This window comes from Drosophila subpulchrella, unplaced genomic scaffold (assembly GCF_014743375.2).
Source record: "Drosophila subpulchrella strain 33 F10 #4 breed RU33 unplaced genomic scaffold, RU_Dsub_v1.1 Primary Assembly Seq354, whole genome shotgun sequence".
In the NCBI taxonomy this organism is placed as follows: domain Eukaryota; kingdom Metazoa; phylum Arthropoda; class Insecta; order Diptera; family Drosophilidae; genus Drosophila; species Drosophila subpulchrella.
In genome coordinates this window covers 4,690,749-4,705,238 of record NW_023665577.1, presented here as the reverse complement: position 1 = coordinate 4,705,238, position 14,490 = coordinate 4,690,749, and the positions used below count along the sequence as shown (strand labels likewise).

Below are 14,490 nucleotides of genomic sequence, written 5' to 3'. Positions count from 1 at the left end.
GTATTCATTGGTAATTCGTTTCGGTATCTTTCTCAGGTTTATTGTCAATGACTGTAGAGTTATGTGATAGCAAAAAGTCAACAAGAGTTAGTGAAAGAGATATAAAGAATAGTAGTAGTAGAATAGTACATGTTCACAACATCAAAAAGTAAATCCATCAACTACTACGGAACACATATGGAACTAAACGAGGTCGCTACATGGTAGGATCGAGTGGTTCGGGATGCGAGATCCCTTGCGTTACCTTGTCGGGAACTTGGACAGCCAGGTCTTGCAGCAGTTGGGTCGCTTCGGGGCCTGCATATGCACCTCGCACTGGAGCCGCTTCTCCAGGGCCAACGGATCGCCCGGATGGCGTACTAGCGGTTTCTGTTGGCCACCACCGCGCGCAAATTGCGACGCCGTTTGACATGAAAGTTGCGATTGTAGTCGGATGTAAATGAGGGTCGCAGGTGGTTGAGTTGGGTGGTTCGGTTCGGTTTGGTTTGGTGATTCGATTGTTCGGTGGTTCGGTGGATTGGTGAGTTCGGGTGGGGCAGAGTGCATGGCATGTGCGTAATTTGATTTAATTTCGTCGCAATTTTTCAATTCAATTCCGGTCGAGTGGTTTGTTTTGGTTGCCAGCGATGTTCGGTGATGGTTTTGTTGGTGGAAGGTTGTTTCAGGTTTTTTTTTTGCAGTTTCAGGTTATTTTTTTCAGTTTATTTGTGGTTGGTTGTTGATGTTGGGGTGGTTTTTGGTTGTAGTTGTAGTTGGGATGAGCACGTTTGAAAAAAGTTGTTGAATTTTGCATTTGTTTTTGGTTTTGTTTTGTGGTAATAAAATAGAGGCAAATATAAAAGGAAATAGTTGTTTTAATAGTTTTATCATAACAATTTTGCTTTAGCCAATTATAGTTTGTAATCTGTTTTAAAAACCAAAACGAGCTGTTGGAGTTCCCCTAGTTATAACCCAAAAATGTAAGTTTAAACCAAAAATTTGAAAAGCTTGCGGAGAGAGAGAGTGAAGGACTGCTATCTTCCCGCCTTCAGCTAAGACCCCCAACAAACCATAAGCTGTTTTTGGATTTTAAAGAGATATATCAAGAGGTAAGTACCATTGCGAACGTTGCATTGCTATCTGTATCGAGCAGATCTGAAGCGGCATCTAAACTGGCCTGCTCCAGATCGCGGCGCTTCTTTTTCATATTCTCCTTATGCATGTCTGCGGCCCGATCCGTATATATCATAGATATATGTTGCATGTGATGGAAGATGTTTGACAAGAATTTATTTGTTCCACGGCAGTTGGATGATTTGATTTGGTTTGGTATTTGGTTTTGGGTTTTTTTACAGGTTTTATTGGGTGTGTTAGTTTAGTTAGACAGTTAAACACGGTTAATACAGTTAGACAGCGATAGTGTTTAGGCGAGACAGAGATGGAGACAGTCAGAAAGAGAAAGACAGAGAGAGAGTCACACATACAGAAAACGTTAAACAATTCGAAATGTTAAAAAATAGGAAATAAACCAAATAATACATCGGGTGCAATTATATCGACGAGGTCAGGGGGTACGCAAATCAAAGTTCGATTACCACAAATATCGGTGGATACACACACAGTTTGTAGTTATTTACAAGCATTGTAGCACAACAGCAAGGAACCGAACAGAATTCGTAGTAATTGAAAGGAAATTCGACCAATTTGTTTACAATTTTGGGTTTTTGTTTTTTTCAAACGCGTTTAAAGTTCGTGGGTAGTTCGTATCGGTTGGTTTGTGTGGGGAGTGCATGTCGGTGTGGGTGTTCGTATGCATGTCGATGAATGGTGGGCGCACAATGAAATAAGAGAGTAAAACAAAAATTTGGATTAGTTTGATACACACGATGGACCCATTTTGTGGTTAGATATCAAAGTGAAAAGTAAATAAGGGAAAAAACACTACTACTAAATCGTTGGGCTTTCGCTCAGACATATAGATAAGTACGTTGGAGGTACTCTATATGGGTATATAGATTGATTAGCCCGAAACAGGTTGTTGTTGTTGTGTGCCACGCCGGTCCTGCGTGTGTGAGTGTTCTGATATTACGGTCCACAGTGAGTACTCGTGTATGTGTGATATAGAGTGTGGCGTTGGTTCTGAGTTTCGTTGTTGTATGTACAGTATGCGTAGACATTTATATATGGCTACTATATAGATATGTACGTATATTCGTTATCACTCAGTACAATAAAACAACAGAAAAAAGATAAACACCATCGATTAATTAACATTTATATGTGGTTAAGAAGCATATAAAATTTCAATTACTAGCTTTATTCGAACCTGAACGGGATGCATAGTTCACCAGGGCGAACTCGAGCAGGGCCCCGAACACGAACGTCAGACACACGCCTGTCCACACATCGATGGCCTTCGTATAGGAAACGGGCGGCAGGGAGGCGTTTATGCCCGACGTCTGGGTGGCCATGGTCAGCAGGGTGGTCACACCTGCAAAAGGGATTAGGCAGTGGAATTAGGTATATGAGGTGAGGGGAGAGAGTCCCTAACTATACATTAGCTACATCTCTATAACTTCAAAGGAAACCGCACAACTCATAGATTAGCTTGATCACCCAGTATCAAATATTATCTTCTTATCAAAGTTTACAGTCCTTAAATATTTAGTTATACAAGACTAGTTCAGTAAATCATAACAATTATGGTAAAATTTTAGATTTTGCTCTGAATCAAGTGAACTTAAATATGTTTTAATTTGTTCTTATGATCATTCATTTTATCAAATATTATTACTGGTAGAATATTTTTATTATTTTATAAGTATTTAAATTCATTTTAATTTGGTATATTGCTCAATAATTTTTTCAGACATAAGTGATATAATTTATTGTTATCTTATAAGTATTTATTTTCATTTTCCTTAATAGTTTTAGTCAATTAATAAGCTTTAGTTAGAAAACAAGGAAACCTGTCTTTATAAAACATTTTTCGTTAGAACAACAATTAATAAAAAAGAAAATTTTGTTTTAATCTCAATGTGATTTTATGAGTGGTAAAAAATCGTTAATATTTAATATTATAATCGCAAGCACTTGTATTATGAGTTTTAAATATAACACTTAAATGAGTACAACATAATTAATAACATTAAAATATATTTTTAGGTCTTATTAATTAGGTTACAGATATTTTAAATATTTTAAATATTTCCTTAAAGGCAAGAGGGAAACTTACCCAGTGACACACGCGCCGGCACTGCTCCTTGATCCAGCCAGAATGATACCCATGATACAATGACCAACATACAGCATGGTATATAAATTTGTATTAAGTAATATGAGAATTCTCGCTTGAATAGTAGATCGACTTTGAGGCAACTGTATTCACCTATGAGTATACAAGGTATATAAATGTGTCAAACTCAAAATGTACGGGAGGATGTCATAGAGAGGTTTCGATTTTGCAGCTTTTGGCTTTCGTTTGCTTAAGTTTCACGCACACACAGTTTTAGTAGGTATATACACACACAGATAGATATCCAATACATGGTACAAAGAAATGCCATCCAATAAAGAGAGAACATAAAAAGTGTCTTGCTCGGAAATTTTGCCAAGAAAAGAAATTAAAACACATTTACAGACGATTTTTTCGGGTCGAGACTTTTCGGGTATGTACAAAAAGTGGGTTTTCCGAAATAAAAGGAAAAACAAAATGAAAGTGGGTAAAACATATCATACAAAGAGGGGCTTGGGGGGTGGTTTTGGCGGTAGGCGGGCTTAAGAAGACATAATGTATTTACAGGAAAACAAAAAAAAAACCCAGTGGGTGGAAGGAGGTGGGGTGGCACACAGAAAGTGGAAAATTATAAAATCAAATGAAAAATTGCATCATAGGCAAAAAGTATCAACATGAATTCAATTTCTGACTTTTGCAACAAAAATCTTAACGGAAATGAAGTTCGACGGCTTTTGTGTGCTGGTTCTGGTTGTAGGTTCTGATTTTCATTCCGTTCACTTCCGCTGGGAAGCCACGCCCCCGCCCCCGAACCGCCCCCGCGGCAATGGACCACGCCCCTTTCATGTGCTTCATTTCCGTTAATTTGTTGGCAAAGCGTTCCATACTCTTCAAGACAAAGTTGTTTATTATTTTACATTCTCATATTTTTGTTTATCTCGATTTTCGATTTCGGCGATTTGGTTTGGTACGTTGAGCGTGTGCTGTTCATAGACTTTTCTCTCAGTGTCTCTACGAAAGGCGGTTCTCATACGCCCTGTTTGCATTCGACTGCTGCGTGTGTGGTTTATTTGCTCGGCTCTTTGGTCTGGGTTTTGGGTCTGGGTCTTTGGTCTTTGGTCTGGGTTTGAATCTGGCTCTGGAAGGCTCTTTCTGGCTCTCTGGCTTTGCAACCGGCCATCATCATCATCAATCAAGCGATGGCCGAGACTCGGATTCGACACTCGAGCGCATTTCTAGTTTGGCTTCGCTCTTTAATTCCGTTCAACGTTCAACGCTCATAGAAGATATGAAATTAATAAACTTTATGTGAGCAACTAAGTTCAAGGCGAGAGATCTAAATTGCAACAACTACGCAACGTCTAGGTGGAAAAAGTCATATTTATTTGAGATTAAATATAGTTGAGCTAAGAATGAGATAGATTGTTTGGTTTTATTTTTTGGTTTTTTCGGGAGTGATGAAGTTCAGGCTCATGCTAACTAACTTGTGGATGGATGATGGGGATGATGGGCCCTATTCCGTTCGCTAATTGGTAAACAAACAAACTTCGTGTCAGCAGATTCAGGTGGATTCGGGCTACCCACTATATAAATACGCGATTCTGTTTGCTTTGGCTGCCGTAAACTATCCTAATATGCTGACACACAATTTGCCAACTTGTAGAAAAACCTGGCCCTCTGTTTGCCTCCATTTCCACTTCCTCTGCGGCATCGAGGAATCTATAGTACATCCACATCCTTGTCGCCACCATCATCATCTTCCTCTCTGGTGCAGCGTCTTTGTGCAAGTTTAAACAACGTCGCAGACAATTTCCTCGATTAATTTACTTTCCGTACGGCTTTTGCCATTTTTGCCTTCATTTTCCGTTTCGCATTCGATGGGGAATCCCCCCTCGTCTCACTTCCTCGCCTGAATAGTTGTTCGCCAAGGTAAACATTTACTTAAAGCGCGCGCAGATTTCAAAGTGCTCATAAAAAACGGCAAGGTAAACGGTGTGTACGGTTGTGGGTGTATCTACATTCTATATCTTTTTGTACATATATATTGAGGCACGTGTGTGCAAGTGTGCGAATTACATCGTAAAAACTTGGTTCTATGCGTTTCGGGCATTGATAACGGCCCAAAACGATATGCTCATTGAAATGGCGCATGTGTAAACGGCATCTTATGAAATTCGCTACGTCTATATATAAAATGAGTGTGTGGGTGTGGGCAATTGCGGGTGTATGTGTGTGCAATGAAGTGGTTATGGGTCCGTTTATAATATTTTCCAGTTGGGACCCAACGTTTACGATATGGTTAGAGCTAAAGTTAAACCACTTGGCATGCAATCTCAAGGGAACACTTATTACAAATGCAAACAAAATACGCAACGCAGCGAGGAAACGAAACAAGCCGAGTACGAATAATATATGTGAGTACTGGGAAAATAGTTAATAACATTATATATAGTATGTTGGTGGCAAAAATCGGCTCAAGGAAAGAACACTGTGAAACACACACATTCTGAACGTACGTACCGGTGTTGGTTTTACTATTGCAGTAATCAGTCAGAAACTTCTCCAGTGTGAAGCGAGGTAGGTGTAAGTTCTTTACCACCTGCACGGGATCACCCTCCTTCCACAGGAAGACCAGGTCATTGGTGGTCCAGCCATCTAGAACGGGGGATATTGGATTAGTTTCGTAAAGTATGTAAACGTAAATTAAAATACTTATTTTTAGATCATACATAAGGAAGTTTTTATCATTCTATTAATAACAACTTTTATTTTGATGAAATAGCCATCTATATCTGCAAAACTATATACTATCTGGCCATCCCAATGTCTTAAACATTGACCTACATGTAGACTGTACATAGCTATGTAAACGTATATGGTTACTTAATGTTCGATCTTAAATATTATTTCAGCAAGATCATTCCATCAATCCAAATTTGTCATCTGATGGAACTCTGAAATTCCCTTTGAGTCAGTCGTCTGTCTCTACAGAACTATATCTTGATCTCTACAAAACTATATCTTGAGATTTATATCTCTACAGAACTATATCTTAAATATGATAAATGACCAGCGCAATATCTTAAATTCTACAGAACTATATCTTAAATATGATAAATGATCAGGGCAATACCTTGGAATCTACAGAACAATATCTTAAATATGATAAACGATCATATTACTATTGATAATATATTTCTTTAAATCTATATATTATTATAACTCCTCTGTTAACTATTACTCAATACCTTGGACTCTACAGAACAATATCTTAAATATGATAAACGATCATATTACTATTGATAATATATTTCTTTAAATCTATATATTATTATAACTCCTCTGTTAACTATTACTCACAGCTGGCCATCCTTAGTGAGCAGATCTGCCTATCCAGCGGGTACAGCTTCAAGTTCATTGGACAGGCCAATGTCAGCGAGATACGTATACTATATAGCACTGAGCCGTTGGGGAAGATTCGAATATACACATTGGGCATAATGATGTTGTGGAAGTGTCCCTCCTTCTCGTTGGAGAAGAAAAGATCGGGCATCCACACGCGGTTCGCCTCCGTCAGGGTGAGATATTTCAGGCGACCTGTGGATGGAATTTTGGTTATCTCCCATAGATGATATACCTTATCGACTCCAAATTACCCTGGATATCGTCGAACTTGAGGCGTTCATCCGTCCACTGTTCACGGAAGGTTAACTGCACACTGTACTCCTGCGGACGTGGAAATCGGTGGGCGGAGTGGGTGATGGTTGGGTGGCCAGAGGAAAATTCTCATTAGTAGACGAAGTAATTGGGGCTTTGCAGGAATTCAATCTCAACTACAATGCAAATTTCGCTTTGTCGAATTGAAAAGGGAGTTTCTTTCAAGATTTCTTTTCTTTTCAATGTTTTTTTTTAGATTGTGTGTTAAGAGGACTTTTCAATGGGGGGTGGCTTGCAGTTCGATTTATTTAATTGAATTTGATTTTTGGTTTTGGGGGGCTTTAGCTTTACGTTTGCAAAGATTGTTTTTGTTGGAATATGAAAGAGCGAGCAAGGCGAGGCGAAGTAGTTGTTATTTGTATAACTGAGTGGTATATATTGATATTCGTATAAATATATATATATTGAGAGTATGGTGGTTAACTGTCGTTTGGCTTGGGTTTCTGCTGGTTTAGAATGTCTCGGCATTGTTCGGGTTGATGGTATATTTTGTCATGGCTAATAAATATTTCATATTTGCACAAATGCAACCAAATGCCGCATGCGACGTGTTGCACACTCAAACTTCAAAACGGGCAAGCAGGCTAAAAGCAGGCAAAAGCACGTCAAGACAAAAGCAAATTGAGCAGGCGAAGTTTAGAAAGCAAGGCATCTTATACATACATTCTAAACTTTACATAAAGTTTGTTTCTCTCAAACAAAAGCTGAAAACATATTTTAGTTTAACTTAAAAATATCTTAAAAGTTCTCGAAAGTGCTTTAATAACTAATGAAAAATGAAGTGGTAAGAATATATATTTTTCTTTCCCTTAAAAAAAAATATGTAATAGAGACATAGGCTAATCCTTATGATAATTAACTTTCATTAATAAAATAATATAAAAAGCCAAAGGATTATTAATCCCTTAGTGAAAGTCAAAGGCAACCTCATAAAAAATTAATTAACTAAGAGTTCGCTAAAACGCATGCTTACACAACTAGTTGGTTAGTTCGTTATAACTCATGCCATTCCACAAGAGATGGGACTCAAAAAAAAGTAAATGGGATTTTAATTAAAATATCAACCAAATCCAACAAAAATCGCATGGACACACTGTTAGTTTACTAACAAGTTGTTCAATATTTTTCTCGTGATTTAATGAATCCCAGAAAGGGGGAAATGTTATTGTAAACACTTGCCAATTAAGCATAGTGAAAACAAATAAATTTGAATAATTATTACAAATAATTGCTTTTTATTTATGACTCGTTTCTTTTATGCATTTTAACATGGCGCAAATTAAATGTGTTGTGAGTTTTTTGTGCCAGCCGCTGGCTGTCGGAGCTGTCCGCTTTTTACCAGCGTTTTTCCTGACAGCGGAAACCGAACTGGACAAATGGAGATTGTGAATGGTGGTTTTCCCCCACTTAGTATTCTACTTTGTTCCTTTTTTGTCGGCATTTCTGGCATGATATCTCTCGGTTTCGTACTTACACTTAGCCCTGTCATAGTACCTAAATATAGCCGAAACACTCTCTATTTTATTGGTGTGTGGTAAGCATTTTCAATAGGTTTTATTGAGCCCAAAGCTGGCTGGAACAAGGTGGCTTAAAATGATGAAGTTAAGTGAAAGAACCGAGAATCGAGAAAACGGAACGCAACAGAACTGAATGAGCTGGTGAGTTTGGTGTGGGCGGCATTTTGTGGGCTGTGGTTTAAATGTCGGTGGCTTAATGCTGCTGGTGGTGGTGGTGAGCGTCTGTTATTGTCGTGCGGTGGTTCCGACCTAAGCCTTAAGTCTAGCCTAGGTTACAACTAAAACTTAGTTTATAATATCGTGGTTTCGATTAGTTTCACTTGGCTGGCTGGCAGTGACATCGGTCGGCGGTGGAGACAAAGCTAGAAGCAGGTTTTTTGCTTTCGAGTTGGAAAATGAACAAAAGAAGTGGACATCAAAAATAATATTAAGTATTTTTACACATTTCAAGTACTGGGGGTATTTATAAATATTTGTATGATACAAGTACATTGATATTGCTAACATATTTAGCTTGTTTAAGTTGTACAGGTTGCAGATATAAAGAAAATTTACAGATCCCACTGATACGGACTCGAAAGAGTCCTCGTTATGTAATTTACACCCATTTACGCCCACATACAGACACACACTGATGGACATGTATGTATTATTAATGCAATTATTTAATAGGCCCAAATTACTGGATTAACTTTTGTAGACACACACACGCACGCACAATTAGAGCAAAGTGAGAGTAAGCGCTTGGGATTTAATCGTTTGTATCTGTAGTAGTTGGACTGGTCGTAGTAGTGTGTATCTTGTACTTTCTGCCGTGCTTCATCCAGAACTCACCATTTTGTAATCGTCGATTTTCGAAATGGAGCGCAGGAACATGTTCACTTGCACAGTGGTGGCCTTATTATCTAAAATCAATCATCATATCAAAATAGGTTCTTCTCTCTTTTACTTTTCCGCCTTCCTCACGGTGCACTTTCCTTAGCCTAGTTGCACTTACTGGCTAACTAACATATCATACGCTGGCTTAACTTCTAGATTTTTGATGAATTTCATGTGTGAACGAAATGTATGTTTTCACGTAAAAAACCAAAGAGATAACCCAAAAACAAACGAGAACACAAATTGAAAAATCGAATCAAATGTGTAGAGAAAAATGTCTGCATGGATCTCATTGAAGAATGAAATTGGTTTTCAGTTTCAGTTTGTTTCTGTTCAATATTTTTATTTGTGTCAATTAGACTCTTGAAACGTATTTAGTTATTTTGCCAATGGGATTTATTTACTTCTCGATTTGCCTGTGTAATATTTGTGTAAAATACTTTTTGAAAAATGCATGCCACACATTTTCAATTAGTTTTCCTTCTGTTGACTGGAACGGATTTTTATTAAATTTTGCATTTCCAAATCTAAAATAATCGGAAAGTTTCTGTTGTTTTTTGTTGAAGGGCGTAAAATAAATGGATTAACTTGTTTGGAACTAATTTTATTTCGACGAAATTCCTTTTTTTCATGGGAAGTTGGGCTGGGGAAACAATAGTTGGGGGACACACACATACAAAGCATACGATAAAAATTAACAGTTCACAGTTGAATTTATTGTTTCACTAAGTACATAGAGTAGCATAAATTAAACAACATTGTTCATTTCACAGATAGTTTTGTTAATAAGCAAATGGCGTAATTAAAAATAAATTTGTATATAATTATTAGACCGAGGCTAAATAGATGGCTGGCGCCACTCATCGCAGTTATAAATAGTTCGATATGAGGTTTATTAATTAATTAATAAGTATTAGAGAAATTTATAAATTTATACAGATAGGTAGATAGAGAGAGAGAGATAGAAGTTACGAAAATTAATCTAAGTTGGATTATTTTATGTTTTGAAACAAAGGGATAGAGGCGATAGACGGTGAGAGATAGATAGAGACTGTGTGGGAAAGAGATCCAAAAAGACATTTTTTCACAATGTTTTGTATTTCTTTTGATTGACTACAAAACGGCAAACTGAATGGTTTATTTTACAATTTGTTGACATGAGTAACGTAAAAGTAAAATGCAGTGAGTTAATTCGAATTACCAATGCAAACTGACAAACGAATAAATCTAATTTGAAATGCAATTAGAAAATATAAACCAAACCAATTCGAAAATTTAGCTTTCTTTTTCTAAGAACCCAAACCGAAGGCAAATCTTACACAAATCATACAACTCAAGTACGAAATCATATCACATCGATAGTCAAACAAGGTGTTATGTATTATAGATACCAATATCAGATAGAGTATAGTACGTTAGCATATATAATATTTTCCATGTTTATACATATAGTTTTGTATTATATCGAGTGTCTTGGTTGCTTTTCCCGACGCCTGACAGCAGTAACACGAGTGGAGGAGCAGAACACAGAACAGAACAGCCTATCACAGAGAGGGGTCAACGTTTGGGGTCACGGTTACCTAACCGGGGGTTACGACTTGAGCATCAGGGGGATTTTCTGATTTTCTAGCGGGTTTTTGAATTTTTTGGTTTGATAGTTTGCAGAGGCGCCGACTTACCATGGTTACATCATCGATTTTCGATATACTCCTAACGAATATGTTGACGCGCACCACAGCTGGACCATCTGCAGGCGATACATGATAGATAGACATATTCACCGATTTGCACAATACTTTCAATGTAATATACTACAAATTTTAACAGCTGCCGCAGGGTCCGACCCCAAAAAACAAACTTAAAATGACCGGCGTAGGAGGCAGTCCTCATGCCTTTATGCTGCTCCCTCTGTAATAAAGTTTTATTTTATAGCCTTCCTCCCGGTTGTTGTTTTCCTTTTCCTTTTCGCTTACTTGCTAGGATACAAAAGTTGCTAAGCAAGTTCGCTTCCAGTTTTGCTTACAAAGCTAAGCTAAGTCAAAGAATATTTTCTTCTCGATTTTTGTTTCGTTTTGTTTGCGTTTTTTATATACCTAAAATAAGCTAGAATTTATGTACGTTACTAAAGTTGCGTTGTTTGTCTATGAGTTGTTTTTGTGACCTTCGAGGGTGGCTTACAGGGGGTGGTGAACTTTGGGTTTGGTGGGGAGGGGGTGTGTTTGTACGTGTGTGTGGTATGAACAAAATACAACGGAATCTGTGTGATTTGCCTCCAAATGCCGAAGGGCAACGTGGCTTGTGCTAATTGTTATGCCTTAATAGTTAATATTTATCGAGCTGGCAAATATATCGAGTACATATTGATAAGCTTATGTGTCGTTTTTAATGGCCATTCCCAGTCGGTGATTCAGGACTATAAGTATGTGGATGTGATTGTGTCGAGCTATTTTTAAATATTTATACGGCTTTTACATTATTAATGATGTCATTGCTGCGGCAAAAGTCAACATGACAGCAGCAAAATTAACTGCGAGTGAAATCAAAACTTTATTGTTAATTAAACTGAAACAAATACGTTTGGAAAGGGGAATACTTGCAGGGTGAATTTCACTTTGTTTTTTATACTTTTATTTTGATATTTAACAATTTTTTATTTAATTGACAATGTAAGAAAGGTATTACTTTGGGGACCATTAGCAAGTTAATATCTTTACCATTAAATGCAAAATATGTATTTTTAGTTCTTCAAAGAATTTCAATATTTTATTGGTTATATGGGTCTGAGATAAAATTATTGTGAAAGAGAAAATCGTGAACGTAACTTCAATGCCTTTATAGTTTTGGTAGAGCTTCAAATTTAGAAATCCAAAGAAACTCAAAAGATATTTTTTTAATTTTTAAATAACCACTGAGCTAAGTAATTTACAAATAGTCCTGGAAAGTGGAGAGGGGGAGGCCAATTGAAAGGAAACCCGGAAAAGTAGGCAACACATTTTTTCTTTTTAGTTTTGGGTGTGTATATGATGAACTTGGATGGTTTATTTACCGTTTATCTTAAATAAAACACAACGAACGATGTTTATAGAAACGAACGGAAACGGAAACAGAAATGTACAAACAGGAGGGACAGGTACTGGTACAAACTGCCGAAATGCGGCTAAAATCAAGCGCAAATACTTAGCATCGGATGTATATACGCATTATATATATGGTAGGTATGTATCGAGAGAATTGAGAACGAGTCAACGTAAAACGCAAAAACAAGTGTGTGTATAAGTGTGTTGTATTACAAGTGAATGGTGTGGGCTATGTGTTATTTTAAGTGTGTTTATGAGGTTGCAAGAGCTACCAAGACAACTTTCGTGTTTTCTAATTTCTTGATGAGGAGGCACAGTGAGATAGCAAGAGACAGAGCAAGAGAATCGGAGCGAGATGGGGTTGTGGGGGACAATCTATCGATTTCGAGTGCCGATATCGAGTTTACTGGCTCCGTTTCAGTGCAACTTACCATTTTAATATCACTAATCGTCATAATACTGCGTACGAATAGATTGATTCTGACTATGGCGGGACCATCTGGCATAAAGTTTGGTTTAAACGTGAGTTTTCGACGTAAATGTGAATCGGTTAACTTATTGAGCTGATCTAACTAAGCTAAATATTGCATTTGTCTGATTGGCACACTAAGCTAAGTTAGAGATGATTCGGTACTGGATTTCGCTTAACTTAAGCAGAGGCTTACATTAGCTAAAATTTCATAATTTTGTCATATAGCCTTCCTAGCGAAAGCTTTCACCAATAAATTTACATATATCGTAACGAAAACAAGAACGCAAAATAAAGACAATTAATATAAACAAACAATATATATTTAAATTTAAAAACAATCATTAGTTATGGTAAGGTTAAGTTCTATATAGGATAACTTGAGTTATTCTCACCTGTGCCATTTATTCCAGATGGTCGTATTCGGGCGTCGTATTTGCCTGCACCTAAAATTTGATCTAAGACTTTTTTCTCCTTTTCTCGGAAATTTATTTTGGCATTATTTGCTCTGAAATCAGGATACGGATAGGTACGCATGTATAATTTAAAAAACGTTTGCTTCAGTTATTTTGGGCAATTTAAAAATTGTAGTATTTAAATATTAAATGGTATTGAAGTTTTGGAAAAACATTAGCTGAGCAAATTGTTAGTAATTTTTTTTTTGAAAAATCGCATAAAAGAAAAGTTTTGCATACAATTTACAGCAAGTTATTGTTTTTTTTAAGATATATATGTACAAATCGATTGGAAGTGTGGGATAGTGTCTGCTTTTATTCTTATCGTTGGTATTATACACTGTCGCACTTATCAAAAGCCAAGGCAAAGTCACATAGCTGCAGACTCTGACCTCGACTTGAGCGTAAATAATTCCAAAATTTATGCTCCGACAAAAAATTACACGAAAATTAATTGCATTTTAATGATGTGTCCTGGTGGAGTGCGGTTTTTTTTGAGTGTGTGTGAGACAGGATATGGAAATTCTAGTGGATGAAGGCGGCTAAATGGTGGGCGTATTTAATTAAGCAACAACTGAAAAGCAACTACACTGCTAAATAAGCTTGAAAGCAGATCAACCAATATAAATATACACACTGAACCTATTCAATCGAATGTCGAACCGATGAAAAAATATGGGTTCGATGAAATTTTGATTTTTTATTTTATATTTTTAAATCTTTTGAAATTTTCTTTAAAAAAATTACCTAAACATTAAAATTATTGATTTAATTATTGTTAAAATCAACAAATGCTTTTTATAATTTCTTATTAAACCATTTAACCCTCATCTTTCAAAGTACTACTCACTTATTTTCGTATTGAACCATTTAACCCTCATCTTTCAAAGTACTACATTGCTTACGATTTTATTTATAAAACAAAAATAGATTGCTACAGTCGACGGCTTCCATTATTAGATACCCGTTAATAAGCTAAGGGTAGTGCGAGCGAGATGGAGATATGCATGCAGCAAATCGCCTGTTTCCAAGATGGCACAATTTATCTGCTTATATCTTTTTATGGATTGGTTCGGTTTGAACAATTTTTGGCATGTAGATGAGTATTTATATTCAGAAAAAATCCTATTTAATCTTTTACAATTTTTTTAAAAATATCTTA

General features: G+C 36.7%; 1 protein-coding gene across 21 annotated transcripts in view; it reads right to left on the bottom strand.

Annotated features, from left to right (window-relative positions):
* The window catches only part of LOC119560995 (glutamate-gated chloride channel), a 37,366-nt gene that overhangs the window by 4,440 nt on the left and 18,436 nt on the right, over window positions 1–14,490 (bottom strand). For 3 of the 21 annotated variants that reach the window (XM_037874788.1, XM_037874796.1, XM_037874792.1), the window contains exons 3-11: window positions 13,269–13,381; window positions 12,836–12,903; window positions 6,871–6,940; window positions 6,575–6,811; window positions 5,735–5,869; window positions 3,215–3,367; window positions 2,306–2,470; window positions 1,097–1,203; window positions 245–369 (exon numbers count right to left, since the gene is read on the bottom strand). In XM_037874788.1, coding sequence (XP_037730716.1) covers window positions 245–369; window positions 1,097–1,203; window positions 2,306–2,470; window positions 3,215–3,367; window positions 5,735–5,869; window positions 6,575–6,811; window positions 6,871–6,940; window positions 12,836–12,903; window positions 13,269–13,381 — 1,173 coding nt within the window. Of the gene's footprint in view, window positions 1–244; window positions 404–1,096; window positions 1,204–2,290; window positions 2,471–3,214; window positions 3,368–5,734; window positions 5,870–6,574; window positions 6,812–6,870; window positions 6,941–9,282; window positions 9,354–11,006; window positions 11,075–12,835; window positions 12,904–13,268; window positions 13,382–14,490 lie in introns of all 21 variants that reach the window. The other 18 variants (XM_037874783.1, XM_037874782.1, XM_037874786.1 and 15 more) reach the window with 10 other exon arrangements.